Source organism: Argentina silus (assembly GCF_951799395.1).
Source record: "Argentina silus genome assembly, chromosome: 14".
In the NCBI taxonomy this organism is placed as follows: Eukaryota; Metazoa; Chordata; class Actinopteri; order Argentiniformes; family Argentinidae; genus Argentina; species Argentina silus.
In genome coordinates this window covers 3,808,593-3,823,079 of record NC_139668.1, presented here as the reverse complement: position 1 = coordinate 3,823,079, position 14,487 = coordinate 3,808,593, and the positions used below count along the sequence as shown (strand labels likewise).

Below are 14,487 nucleotides of genomic sequence, written 5' to 3'. Positions count from 1 at the left end.
GTGTGTGTGTGTGTGTGTGTGTATGTGTGTGTCTGCGTCTGTGTGTGTCTGTGTGTGTATGTGTGTGTATGTGTGTGTGTATGTGTGTGTGTATGTGTGCGTGTCTGTGTGTGTCTGTGTGTGTCTGTCTATTTAATGACAGGTCGGGGGATATGAGGAGGACTTACTGGCTCTTCCAGTGAAGCAGCTGCTTGTGTTGGTTGCACAGGTCTCTTCACCAGAGTTCAGGCAAGTGCCCAGCAGTCCCACACTACATTGGTTACAGGTCAGGGACTCAGCTGAAACACACAGGGATGGGTGGGGTTAGACTCATGATCTGAGCACACAAAACACAAAAGCTAAGCATTGTCATTGTGTAATCAAGTTTTAGAGGGAAAGGTAACCTCTTTGAGACCAAGCTTTCCTACACAAGACTAGGGAAGACATTGACATTGACATTTACATTTACATTTACATTTATGGCATTTAGCAGACGCCTATCCAAAGCGATGTACAACAATACATTTGTTTAATTAAGTGAATCATCTATCCAACAGTCATTATAAGACAAAGTAATCAATGCTCACACCAGGGACCATTGGCAGTCGTAATGCCAGTTTTTTTTTTTTAAATAAGTATATTTTATTAGCAGGAGAGAACTTGTACAGGGGGGTAACAGGGGAGAAGATGACTCGGGGGTTAGGGTTAGTATAGGAGGGGTAGTGAAGGTGAAGCGGTCTTTAGGAGGGACTGTTAAGATGTAGCTTGAAGAGATGGGTTTTCAATCTACGGCAGAAGATCGGAAGTGACTCTGCAGTCCTGACCGTTGTGGGAAGCTCATTCCACCAGCGGGGCGCCAGGACAGTGAAAAGCCGTAACCGAGTAGCGCGGCCACTGCATCCACGTAGAAGCTCCTATCTTTTGACATGCTGGATGGTTGATTTTGGCAACATTCTGAGAGCCCCTTGTTACTGTAACTGCTATGGACCTGTCAGAACTCTTGAATATAACCAACAGGAGACTTGCAGAACACATTCTGAGAATCATTACACACCAATACACTCTCTTGGCTACCAGTTCTATTCCACTGAAACACTCTCAACCACTTAACCAAACAACTCTTAACCTACCCACTCCACTAAACTATCCAACTATTTAAGCTTGACAACTCAATCCAACTTTAAAATGTGTACTGACTGACCCTACTTAACTTACTATTTAGACCTAACCTTACCTCCAACCCCAAGCCTAGCTCCAACCCTAACCCTAGCTCTAGCCCTAACCCTAGCTCCAACCCTAACCCTAGCTCTAGCCCTAACCCTAGCTCCAACCCTAACCTTAGTGCCAGCCTTAACCCTAGCTCGAGCCCAACCCTTGCTCCAACCCTAACCCTAGCTACAACCCTAACCCTGGTGTTTGAGGGAGAGAAATTAGATTTATATAGAACTTTTATATATAAAGCAGTAAAAATAACAACTATTTATTTGTTAGGATTTTGTTTATTTTTACTCCATAAATTCATCGAGTACGACACATACATGTAGTAAGTAAAACCATGAATATAATAAAATAAAAAAAAAGAAGCATGTAAGGTTCAAGGATTCAGTATTACTGTTTGAACACTACATTGATCAACTTCCACGAATAGGCATCTAATATCATTCTTAGTCTTTAGAAGATGTGACATAGCATAGCATCAACACATGGCAAAATCAGAGTCAAGTTGTGCGGTGTGAACCGATGAGATGTCAAAGTGGTTTAAGAGGACAGATTTCATACTGGTTTCATGAGCTGTCAATTATAGATGTGGCAGGGCATTCGCTTTTTAGGTGGAAGTTGAAAAGGGTTTATTTTTATGAAAGAGGGGGTCTAGTACAGAATGCTGCGCCACACAGTGGCCACCACTGCTGCGCTGACGGCTGCAGGAAGGGAGAGCATGGCAGAGGGGGCACCGCTGATCACCACTGGGTTGCAATTATCAGTGTCACAGCACACCTTCGACACCTCGAAGACGGCACCCAGGATGGTGCCGTTGGAGGTCTGGTTGCAGTTGGTGCCTTCCAGGCAACCCTGAGTGTTGAAGCCAAGGAAGTCAGTGATGGAGGGAAATGCTGGAGAGAGAAAAAGAGAAATGGGGGGTGGGAAAGGGGGTTAGATGAAAGTGAGCATGATGCAAGGTGTGTGTGTGTGTGTGTGTGTGTGTGTGTGTGTGTGTGTGTGTGTGTGTGTGTGTGTGTGTATGTGTGTGTGTGTATGTACCATACTTGTTTTGCAACATTTCTGTATTGAGGTTCATACATAGTGATGGACAGGAGTGGTCTAAAATTACAGATATGCTTTCCACAGATTACTGTCACCTATAGTTCTTGAGCAGTTACTTGACTCAAAGCAAATGGATCTGGCTGACTTATACCTGTCATGGGATTAGTTTGTCACACATTCAACTTGAAGGACAGGTTCTCAATTTCGTGACTAGTGTGACTCAAAAAAGTGACTAGTCACGTGTGTGTGTGAAAGTGAGCATGATGCAAGGTGTGTGTGTGTGTGTGTGTGTGTGTGTGTGTGTGTGTGTGTATGTGTGTGTCTGCGTCTGTGTGTGTCTGTGTGTGTGTGTGTGTGTGTGTGTGTATGTGTGTGTGTATGTGTGTGTGTCTGTGTGTGTCTGTCTATTTAATGACAGGTCGGGGGATATGAGGAGGACTTACTGGCTCTTCCAGTGAAGCAGCTGCTTGTGTTGGTTGCACAGGTCTCTTCACCAGAGTTCAGGCAAGTGCCCAGCAGTCCCACACTACATTGGTTACAGGTCAGGGACTCAGCTGAAACACACAGGGATGGGTGGGGTTAGACTCATGATCTGAGCACACAAAACACAAAAGCTAAGCATTGTCATTGTGTAATCAAGTTTTAGGGGGAAAGGTAACCTCTTTGAGACCAGACTTTCCTACACAATACTAGGGTGAAAGGAAAGACAGGTGGAGAATTTAGTTACTGTTCTCAGTTTCGGCTGTTCGTGATGTGCTCTTTAATAAATAGGAACTTGTATTGAGAGATTACAGGACATGGTAGTCTAAATTCAATTGATCTCTCTCTCTCTAATTGTCTCTCTCTCTAACTGAAAGAAAGAAAAGAACTATCCTGTGAATTCCACACACATTTTAAGCAAGGCAAATCAGACATCATTGACTGTGCATATGTTTCTATCACCTGTGGCATGATGCTGCTGTATAGGGTTCTCACAGTAGAAAACTGTTTTTTTTTGTCCCCCACAATGAAATCAGGGAGGGGACGATGGATTGATTTCTGTCTGTTTGTATATCACATGCTTTTTCTCCAACACCACTAGGACAATTATTATTATTATAATTTTTTAAATATGTTTTTAGGGCATTTCTGCTTAATTGAGATAGAGACAGTATAGATTGACAGGAAGGATGGGTGAGAGAGGAGGGATGACATGCAGGATATGTCGAAGGTCGGAATCGAACCAGGGACCTTGCGATTACGTGGCATGCGCATTAGTGTGCTACGCCACCAAACGCCCCCACTGGGACAATTTTGACGAAACTGTCATTGCTGTTGTCATTTACATCCTAACACTACTGACCACTCCCTTGTTTGGTATGCCATACAGCATATCTAGACCTTTAAGAAAGCAATAATTATCATTATTCACATAACTCTTGTGCCATTATATCATAGAAATCAAGTGACTTGATTTCAGAGATAGCTGTACACTATCATCTCTGTGGTCAACTGTATCTGATTGAGAAAAAGACCCCATCTTGACAAATTCTTAACTCCCACTAAGGACTATTTCCACGTATTGAGGTTTATATTTACACTTGTGTAAAGATCATGTGTGATCATATCTGTAGTGTTAGTATATTACATGATCTATGTATGTTCTATTGATGAATTTTTTAGCTTGTCGGCTGATGTTCAGGACCAGAATATTATGTATATGATCCCTCTGTTAATCTGTTGATCGCAATTGATGCACAGAGTGTATCATCGACAGGTAATCACATGCACAAACAAAATAGTGATTGTATTACCTAACTGATTCTAGGGTATATAAGCTGTGTCCTTCCTATTGAAGGTTGGACAATTTCTCTGCTCAGATGCTGGATATTGTTCCCTTGTTGCGACTTGCTGTAATGGTAATAAACCTATTGACTGGTTATACCTGCAGCTGATATTCAACTACAACAAACTACTACTTGAAAATGAAACTCATGGATAAGAAGAGTTGAAGAATGAATGAGCTTGTCATGATGATCATTGAGATTTAAACATACCCAAACCAAACCTCATCCTGAGCTTTGTTTTGAAGATGAGGCACTAATAATTGATGAGACTTACCCAGCACAAATGATGCAATAACTGCAAGGAGCCCATAAACGATCCTGTTCATCTTGATGGTGAGTGAAGAGTTGGATTTTGATCACAAAAAGAATAGAAAATTAGAGTACTTCAGAAGAACCACGGCTCCTTGTCTTCTAAATGGATAGAGAACAGTGACATACAAATTGGTGAGCCTGGTTCATAGGCCTACAGCTATATACTGAGGGGGTTGAAGGGGAGGAGTGGAAAGGGGGCTCAACAGGTATTTTGTCATCCCCTCATTAGTGACAGTAAAGGCTGAGGTAATACTACAGTGAATGATTGGAATGATGAGCATAGTAAGGTGGTGAGGGAAGGAGGAGAGGAAGAAGGGGGGTGGGGGTGGGGGGGTCTGACATACAGTGTTGAAACTGGGTGCCTGTGGCTTGTTATTCCAATAATACAAGGATGTTGCCTTATAGCACTTGTTGCCAGGATTGAACCTTAGCAAATGAATTGTTAACTTGGCATTTCGAATACTCAAGTTCAGGTGAGAATACAGTACTCTATAGAGCACATTCTCTATGCAGCTTGGTAGAAAAATAGTGACTTAAACATGTCTCAGCGACCTACTAGGTTGTTGATTAAAACTCTGTGCATCTCATCAGCATTGTGCATTTTAAACAGATAACAAAAAGGATATATTCTCTTGAGGCAAAACATATACAAGGACGTTCTACTAACATGATATGAACAAGGTGGGGTATGTTGTTCAAGAAACCTGTATGTCCTGCCAGGCAGGAGAACATGTGGAATGAGTCATTGAGAGGAAGTCTCAAGAGAGATATGAAACACTGAAGAAAGCAGCCAACCCAGAGGTTTTGAACATTTATTGAATTCTTTACACAACCAATTTTGCAAAGACATCCAGCCATCGCATATACACATTATAATTTGTATAGAAAGTTTAACAAGTCAAAGGTTGTAGGAAGACATAACTAATCCGTCATGCTATTTACGATTAGTACACAGCCAACATCAAATTAGTACACAGACTTCCTCCCTTACAAGGAAATACATTTTGACAAATGTCCAGTAAACCTGAACAAGAAAAGAATCCCAGATGATATTCAATAAACAAAATGGTAGCCCGTTATTTTACGGTACTATTTCTACTGGTATTTACTAAGTATTAACCAAGAACTAGGAACCAGTCGCCGACTTCAAATAATTCAACACCTATTCGTATCAAATGTTGACCAGTGGTTTGTATTATGATTAATTCCAAAGAGAAAAACAAGTTAATAATATGTAATTTACTTTGTAAGTAAATAACTAGTCATTTTACAGTAAAATAAAGTACAACCAACAAAGTACAACTACCAAAACAAAAAAAAAAGATTTATTCTCTACATTAACATTCTAAAATCACAAGATAAATACAAGCGTAATTTTGGCCTATAATAAATGTACAGGGTGGACATTTGGTCAAATTCTGAGTTAAAATACGATAACCTCCATAGTTGACTAGGTAAAGACCAGTTGTAGGGTGTGTGAGTTCCTACACCACATCTCCTTCAGCTAGCCAACATATGAAGGTTATACAATGCTTGAAATAGTGTGATGATCCAGTAATATTGAAATGAGCATTAAATTGTAAACATTATACATCAAATTTGAAATGAGCCTTAAATTGAAATTGAACCTTGACTACAATGGTACAAGTGCCTTGAAATGTATGCATTGGCCCCCATATACTTTACTGTATACATTAAAGATTTTGACAAGTGGATTAAGAGTATACAATCAAATAGTCTTTGTGGTGTTTTTAATTGAAACAAATAACTGACTTAGCCACATAACTTACTTCCTTGTTTACAATCTGCTTTCCACACCTTAGACCCTGGCCATATACCATGAAGTCACTTGTTCATATGGATTCTCAATTGCTAGGTTTGAGTGTTATCCCCATTGTCAATGGCTTCACACTTACACGTACAACTTAGATGGGCAAGAATGCCTAAGAGGCCTGTTGTTCGTTCCATTTGGAAGATCATTTTAATGTTACCATCAGCATGACATATAACACGCAATCATTATAGTCATTATAACTGGTGCGTTTATCCTGTCAACGTCTCAGAAGACACCTGCTCAAATCAGATGGATGGAAAGTCCAATGTACATGCACATTCCACAGCATTCCATTCAAAACAGGTTTAATAGAATGCTTTCCATAGTGCTCTCAATGGGGGGAAGAGCTGTACATTTTAATGACTGGGGAAAGTACATTCTTTTGTAATAATTTCATTTCATGTTATCAATAATCAACAAGACAAATATTTTAGAAGAAATGCTTTCATACCCGCTTAAGAGGGGTGTATGAAACAAACCTGATTGGATTTCGTTTGCCAAAAAATAGAGATACATGCTCTGTGCAGGATTTATGTCCACAAAGTAAAAGATTTGGACAGATATGGTGTGTGTGTGTGTATGTGTGTGTGTGTGTGTGTGTGTGTGTGTGTGTGTCTGTGTGTGTGTGTGTGTGTGTGTGTGTGTCTGTCTGTGTGTGTCTGTGTGTGTGTCACATGGAAGGCTTCCCTCCCTCACACCAGGGCCTTGGCCATAAAGAGAGTGGTCAGTGTGGCGAGGGACAGAGGCAGGAGGCTCACACGGGCCTGGCCTGGAGCACTGTTACACAGGTCAGAGTCACAGCAGGTCTTGGTCATTGAGTATACTGTGGTGTTGGAGTTGGAGGGGAAATTAACAGAAGTTGTCTTGTTGCACTCAGACACTATGAGGCAGCCTTTCATCTTGACATCCAGAAACCCGCCTGTGGAGAAAAGGACAAAGTAATCAGTAGGTTATTATTGTGTAATCATCTATTCGCCATGGTATTTCAAAGCAATACTTTGTCATTTCAGTAACAGTCATTTCAGCAAAATAAAGGCCTACTGAAATAGGTTTACACAACATCAGTTTACAGCTTTATTTTACATAACAAGTGACCGCAACATCATGTGATTTGTGTGGGTGGCATTGAGTGTGACACATATAATGGTCATGTGACACATCATGTAACACACTATTTCCCTGCTACCCTATCAAATACATGAAAGGTCTATGGTCCATTAAAGGCTAAATGTATTCCTCATACATTCCTGGTGTTCTGATTCTTTTTAAATGTGACGCCAATTAAACTCACGTTCAACAGTAGATGTTTCCCTAAAGCTTTTTTCTATATGAGTACTGGCAAGTGTACTGGCAGTGTTTCCCTATTGGAATGATGCAAGAACTGTGACATTTATCACTCCAAAGCATGTAAATTCCTGATTTGGCTCTCTTCCGTGTTGGTTTCTACAGAGAACAGAGAGGCTTTGGGAAGGGAAGTAGTCAAGCGTCAAAGAAGACACCTATGACTCATGCCAGGCCCCAATCTTCCTTACCTGCTTTGCCGACGCCACTATAACAGTTCTCGCCCGCCTTGCAGGTGACTTTGGTGGTGATACACAGGGACCCAAGGCCTATGTCACAATTGTAGCACTGCAGAGCATGGCCTGAGAAATGAGAGAGAGAGAGAGAGCGAGAGAGAGAGAGAGAGAGAGCATCAATCATCCCTTGCTGTTCCAGAAAACATCTCTGTTGTTCCAATAAACATCTTTTCAAAAATCTTGTGCGCAAATCTTGTGAAACAAATGCTTAATGAGGCTGTCCCAAATCCCTATTTAAATAAACATAGGATGGGCCCAACTCAACGGTGGGTTGTTGACTCTCTGCTCTTGAAGTGGACTTAAGGCTTAACTTCTATAGGTCATAATGTAGTCATAAAAGGCTATGGTTGTTTGTTTTTCTACTTCACAAACATGGGGCGTAGCTCTTAGCTCTTGATGAGAAGAGACAATAGGATTGCGTGTCGTGAAGGTCACTCCACAGACTGAGATAGCCAATCATGAAAAGCCAGGCCGCTGACCTATGCCCTCAGGGCTCTTACCTGCTTTAATCAATAGTTTAGGGTGCTTTTAGGGTAAAGAGGAAGGTGAGCGTTGCCGCTTAGAGTCCTTACCATTCAGCCCTGTGGTGAATGCTTACACGCACTTATGCACGCACACTATGTCATTTGCATGCAAACATACACACACACACACACGTGACTAGGTACTATCGTAATTGAGAACCTGTCCTTCAAGTTGAATGTGTGACAAACTAATCCCATGACAGGTATAAGTCAGCCAGATCCATTTGCTTTGAGTCATGTAACTGCTCAAGAACTATAGGTGACAGCAATCTGTGGAAAGCATATCTGTTATTTTAGACCACTCCTGTCCATCACTATGTATGAACCTCAATACAGAAATGTTGGAAAACAAGTATGGCCTCAAATGATGAATTTCTGGTTGAGATAAATAAGACATACAAACTAAGCCAAAAGACAAACTAATGTTATATAAGGTATAAAAAGCATGGCACTGCCTGCCCCCTTTTCACTAGTTTCGGTCACACCCCAATCTGATAAGTTAGGTATTAGAGACTTGGATTAGAAAGAGGGTGCCACTCCTGTCACCAAAACACACCCATAACATACATTGAGCAGCAACAACAGAAATATCTTTGTTCATTTGTGACTTCTACTGGTATTCACTTATGTTTGAATTGTAGTGTAGATGCTCTATAAAACGTGAGCACAAGTAAACTTTAATTTGTCATAAACAATCACACACAATAATGCTTTGACCAACAAAATGCACTATTAGTGAGCGCAAGCAAATCAAGTGACTGCAAGGAAAACTCCCCGCTCCTATAAATGCAACCCACATCTCAGGGCTACAACTCTAACAGCCACACCCAACAACCCTCATGTTTAAGCCGCTCTGCTGTACTATATGGATTGCATAACATGACGCAAGTTACTGGATTTCGTCCTTTGTCTGGTACAGGGGCTTTTTTGTGACTTTACCCCCATCAAAATCCTGTCCGACCTGTTGTCTGTGCCGTTAACGTCATCTCACAAATCCCTCAGGCTCTCATGCACTCAGGTGACAGCTTGCCCGAATGGAACTGCTGCTTACTCACTCAACTGCATTCCTACCACAACAGGTAGGTTTAAATGAAGATGCACAGGCTTCAAATGGATTCACAACATGGAGGACTGTAGACGGATGACTCTCTTCATCACAACAATGGTCTTTGTAAATGTAGCTATGTTTGTTATGGGGGTGGAGAGGTTGTTCACCATAGCAGCAACCACTCATTAATTGGTTGTGTCTCCATCACCCATCATTGGTCAACACGACATGAGGATTCCAAGAATCAGGGACATAATACATATGCCACAAACAGGATTTTGATCTGATATTAGACCACAGATAACAGAGCACCTTGTCTCAAACCCACACAGAACAGCATCAAGTCAACTTCACTAGATCAAATAAAGCCCAAATTCAAAAAAGATTTTGGAATGCTCATAACTTTAAATCATTGCTGAGGTGAACTTTGGGTAACTATGAGAGTATCAACTCTGCTAGTATCTTTGACTGTAACCCAAAGTCATTATAAGGCAATAAGTGGCCATGGACCAGTCATTGGGAGTAGAAAGCACTACTGATGGGGAGAAATGAGCAATAGCTACAGTAACTGGAACAACAAGGTGTGGCACCGTGTTCCTGACAACTGTCTGACTACAGACTACTGTCATTCTCTGTATCTGTATGAGAGTGCTTTTATTATGAGATGATGAGGCTTTAATGATTTTGAGAACACCACAACTGACTGTTTGATTACAGACAGAAAAGCTGTCTCCATACTCTGACCACTATGAGTTCTCTTGAGAGCACGGGCTTTGATTGTTGATGAGCAAAACTAGGATACTGACTTCTGAATAATCAGTTCCAAAGTTGTCCATCTGAGGGCAATATTGCCTAATGCATCAGTCTTGGATCAGTTTTGAATTTCCCTATTAATATTTGGGGAGGGGGGGCGCTTGGTGGCGTAGCACACTAATGCGCATACCACATAATCGCAAGGTTCCTGGTTCGATTCTGACCCTCAACCTATCTTGCATGTCATCCCTCCTCTCTCTCCCATCCTTCCTGTCAATCTCTACTGTCTCTATCCCAATAAAGCAGAAATGCCCTAAAAACATATTTTAAAAAGATTTGGCAAGGGAAAGCAGCCAGACTGTAGATCCATGCCTAAGGGCTGGCATACTAATCTCAGATATTTCCACAAACACTATTGAAAGACTAGTCAACGAATGGTAGATAAGGTTTTAATAATAATATATGTATAGCGCTTTTCTCAGTAGTCAAAGACACTACATTTCATGAAGAGAACAAGAATAGATAGTTAAATAAAAAAGTACAACAAAAGCTCAGTCAGTAAAAACAACAATAAAAATAGTTAAAAGCAAGTTTAAAACGATGGGTTTTGAGGGATCGTTTAAAGGAGGGATCGTTTTTGAAAAAAAAAAAGATAATCAATATATTTTGGGCAGGACAAATTTGCTTACCCAAAACACTCAGTTGAAATGCTCAAATAATTAAAAAGTACAACACATTTGATTGTCGAGGACGAAGGCATGGGCGGAGTTAAGGGTGGCGAATGGGTCGCATTGCGCCCCCTAGCAGCTGGATTGTGTATTAAATGAAATCCTGAATAAATGATATTCAGTGCCAAATTAATTTGATTGCTTTGGTATGGATTAAATGAGAGGGGTGTGTGCTGTGTGATTGTGTAGGTAATGCTACATCAATAACTTTGTATGATATAAAAACGGAGCTTTGTCCACGGACCTATCTGCCTATGGCGCGTCCTTTGAAACTCTCGGACTCCCTGTGCGTAACATTATACCCGCAACCTGGCCCCTCGGTCTTTGGACTGTCTCACACTTTGAAAAACAAATTGGTAATGAGGTATTAAGCTTCGGTTAACAATATTTATTAGCCAAATGATGTGACGCTACAATCAATGCAGTGGTGCCGAGAGACTCGCCAAGGCGGATAATGAGTCCAGGCAAACTATCCCAGCAAGTCAAAATAACCTTACAAGTGGATAAATAACCACTTAAAACGGACATTCCTTCTGTTACCATTTGTGTCGTTCTTGCGTTCCTCTTTCACTGACACAACAGCAGTTGTTTTTGGAATTGCGTGCTACCAGAATTTCCCGCGATTGCGCTTGATATTTGGATCAAACTGTGGGGCGCTTCGTACGAATTAGACTACATCCCAGCGATATAACATGTTAGGGTATTTATCTGATTCTCATCATAGGCGAATAGGCTACGAATTAAATCATTTTTATACTTTCTTCAATTCGTTGAATTCAAAGCACCTGTAAAGAGACGTGGGAGGCACAAGGCTGCTACAATACACCTGCAAACTTTAACAAAGTTACGTAGATACGCGTCAGAGGTCCCGTGGAGGTGAATACGTAGTGATTCTGTTGACTCGGGAGGGCGTTGCTGCTGCACGGGTCACGTAGTTCTTGAGGCCCCAAACCAAAAAGTCAAAGTACGCGTATGGACAAAGGCTTTGCAGATCAATGTATTCTTTTTTTTTCAATGAAAAAAATAAAATAATCGAAATCTTAACATGTAAAGCCAGATAAGCTTGTCAACACCATAGTCAAATATATCCAGAACAGGTCTTCATAACACTAATTGGGTAAACACACTTTTGTTTGCTGGTACGCCTAGAAATTCAATACTGCATAGTGTCCCTGGGGGATTGGACTTTACATAAGTGGCAATAGATTGTTGTCAGCATACTAAACTACTATGTCTTTAATCTATTCAGGTAGCTTCAGGTATGCTTTCCTTCATGTACATCATAACAGCTAACACAACCTACACAAAAGATCTAACTCAGCTATGCCCACCACTCCTTAGTGGCTCCTATTATATATATCAGGCAAGTAATCCAGGTCACGGTACTAATGTAACAGGATGAGAATGCAGACTGGGAATCAAACCCTGAATGCAGGGTTATTATACCAGCATAAAGAACCACAAGAGAAAAGGCCACAGGGTGGGTGTGGTTTGAAACAGGATATGGGGCAATGAGTTGCAGGATCAACTGTATTCAATACCTTATAACAAGAAGAATCATTTTTTTAAATGGTCACATATTCTGAACATTCATAAGTAATAGTCTTTAAGAGGACACAGAAGTAGGCCATCGCCTTTGCTCAACCTATTAACCAGAATCTCTCATCGGAGGTTAGACAGTTTCTGACATGCAGTCTAGTCAGGTATAGGAGTCTATTATAGTTTGTCTGGATCTGTGCCTGTGATAAGACACACCAGACATGTAACGGTTATATAGGGTGGGGTTAGTGTCACAGAAATACCCAATTCATCTGCAGCCACCAGCTCAGGAATGGCAACATTCTTTGTCATTATTTTATCTGACTGCTTATACCATAGTGTAAACGGCCAGATAGTTAGTCATTTAGTAATTTTTCATTGCTTAGTCATTTGTCTTTGATTTCACACACAATGCAAATGTTATGCACCTTTTTGCTAGTTAACACAACTCTCTACATAAGACACCACAATCTATTAAGTGTTGACAAATAAAACTGAATTATTTCCTTACAACATATAGTTATTTCTCCCATTATAGCGAATCTCTACTGCATGCATGTAAAATGAATGCATTTTTTTGTTATTATATGCTTGGTTCTGAATATTGTAGATTAATTTTATTTATATGTATAGTAAGATTCGTATTCTGTGTAAACAAGATATAGTAAAAACCTTTTCTGCTGAGTGAAATTCTTACTGTTTTTTTCACCTTTATTTTCAATTGAAAGTTGGCCTACCTGCACAATGAATTATGATGACTAGTAGTTAGGCTACTATATATTTCATTATGAAATGAAAGGTGAAGTACATTTTTTATTAGATGACAAATTATACTGCTTTAATCAAAACTATTTAGTGGAACTGTTTTAAAAAGTTATAGTTGAGTTGTGCTCAAGCAATCGAGAAAAACTGTACACTATACATACACGATAATACTCCACTGTAATACAGAAAACGAGTTGTGTATGTCTATAGAATACAACTATAAGTCTTTTTTATTTTTTTACCGTCGAATGACGGTCGAACATAATTCTCTAGGAACATTACCATTCTTAGGTCTCATAAAAGTCTCAAAAAAGCTTCACACAATAAACAAACAAATTGAAAAAAGTCTAGAATAACCGACTTACCGACTGCAAAGCACAGACCAGCTGCGAAAATGCTGAGAAGAATTCTGTTCATTTTTGAAAATGAGAAATAACTGCGTCGACGAGATTACAGGTGTGTCCGTTCTGTAGTCCGTTAGACTGGGATCAGAATGTGTCACTAACCCGCTATTTAACCGCCCCCCAACGCTCCCCAACCCCCTCCCACGTCACCATTATTAAATATCCAACCAACAACTTGGAAGTGTCTCCATAATTCCACACCCTTGTTTTCCTGAAGTTGATTGACAGGTGAACCGTATAGAATACTAAAACACAAAAAATTGACAGTTCTTGTAGCGTAGTTCTTTGGTTGTAGACTCATGAAAGTTCTACTGGGAGGTGGTAGCCTGGAGGTTGAAGTAGTACAGGTGAGAGACCACTCTCCTGCATGTTGTCGTAATAAGTATACGCTTTCCCTTGAAAGTTTTGTCTTGGGACATTCAAATAACCCATTATTTGATTTCTCCCAATTCCATTTTCAGCCATCTCTCCACTTACACGAGCCCACCTAAGAACTGAAAGGGGTATTATTTTTTAACATCACTTACATGGACATCAGGCTGGATCTTTTCCTTTAAATCTTCTAGTCATTAGGACAATAGCTAAAGGGCTATAGGACCAAAGGACTGGCTGGTCCGATATCCAGAGTTAGGCTCATACTATACTTTACATCATGTTTTGTTAATGCTGTTAAGTTCTATCGATTGAAAGCTGAAATAATTGACGTAAAAGGGGCAATGTGGGATTCAAACAACAACAAAGCAGTCACCCCACCACTTGTTTTAGAGCTGAGGCAAGGGGATGGAGAAATGTAACCACTCTCAAATGCATAGACGGGGTTATGGATGCAAGGTCTGACCATCCATGAGATATAAATTAAACTAAATAATACATAAACAAAACTTGAACTAAGCCCATGATGTATTTGTAAGTTAGATTCTTCAAGAATCAATGGAT

General features: G+C 40.4%; 1 protein-coding gene across 1 annotated transcript; it reads right to left on the bottom strand.

Annotated features, from left to right (window-relative positions):
- Positions 1-5,177: 5,177 nt before the first annotated feature.
- LOC310815212 (prostate stem cell antigen-like) lies at positions 5,178-13,647 on the bottom strand. Its single transcript, XM_083684907.1, has 3 exons — positions 13,513-13,647; positions 7,746-7,856; positions 5,178-7,132 (listed from the first exon to the last, which is right to left on the bottom strand). The coding sequence occupies exons 1-3, from the start codon at positions 13,562-13,564 to the stop codon at positions 6,906-6,908; spliced, it is 390 nt and encodes a 129-aa protein (XP_083541033.1). The 5' UTR covers positions 13,565-13,647; the 3' UTR covers positions 5,178-6,905.
- Positions 13,648-14,487: the final 840 nt, after the last annotated feature.

What these genes read in the sequence shown, in the direction of transcription:
- LOC310815212 (XM_083684907.1), bottom strand. Translation starts at nt 13,564, where the DNA reads ATGAACAGAATTCTTCTCAGCATTTTCGCAGCTGGTCTGTGCTTTGCA. An exon ending in TGGTCTGTGCTTTGCAGTCG is followed by an intron (nt 7,857 to 13,512) that starts GTAAGTCGGTTA and finishes CTCATTTCTCAG; the next exon opens with GCCATGCTCTGCAGTGCTAC. An exon ending in TAGTGGCGTCGGCAAAGCAG is followed by an intron (nt 7,133 to 7,745) that starts GTAAGGAAGATT and finishes TTTTCTCCACAG; the next exon opens with GCGGGTTTCTGGATGTCAAG.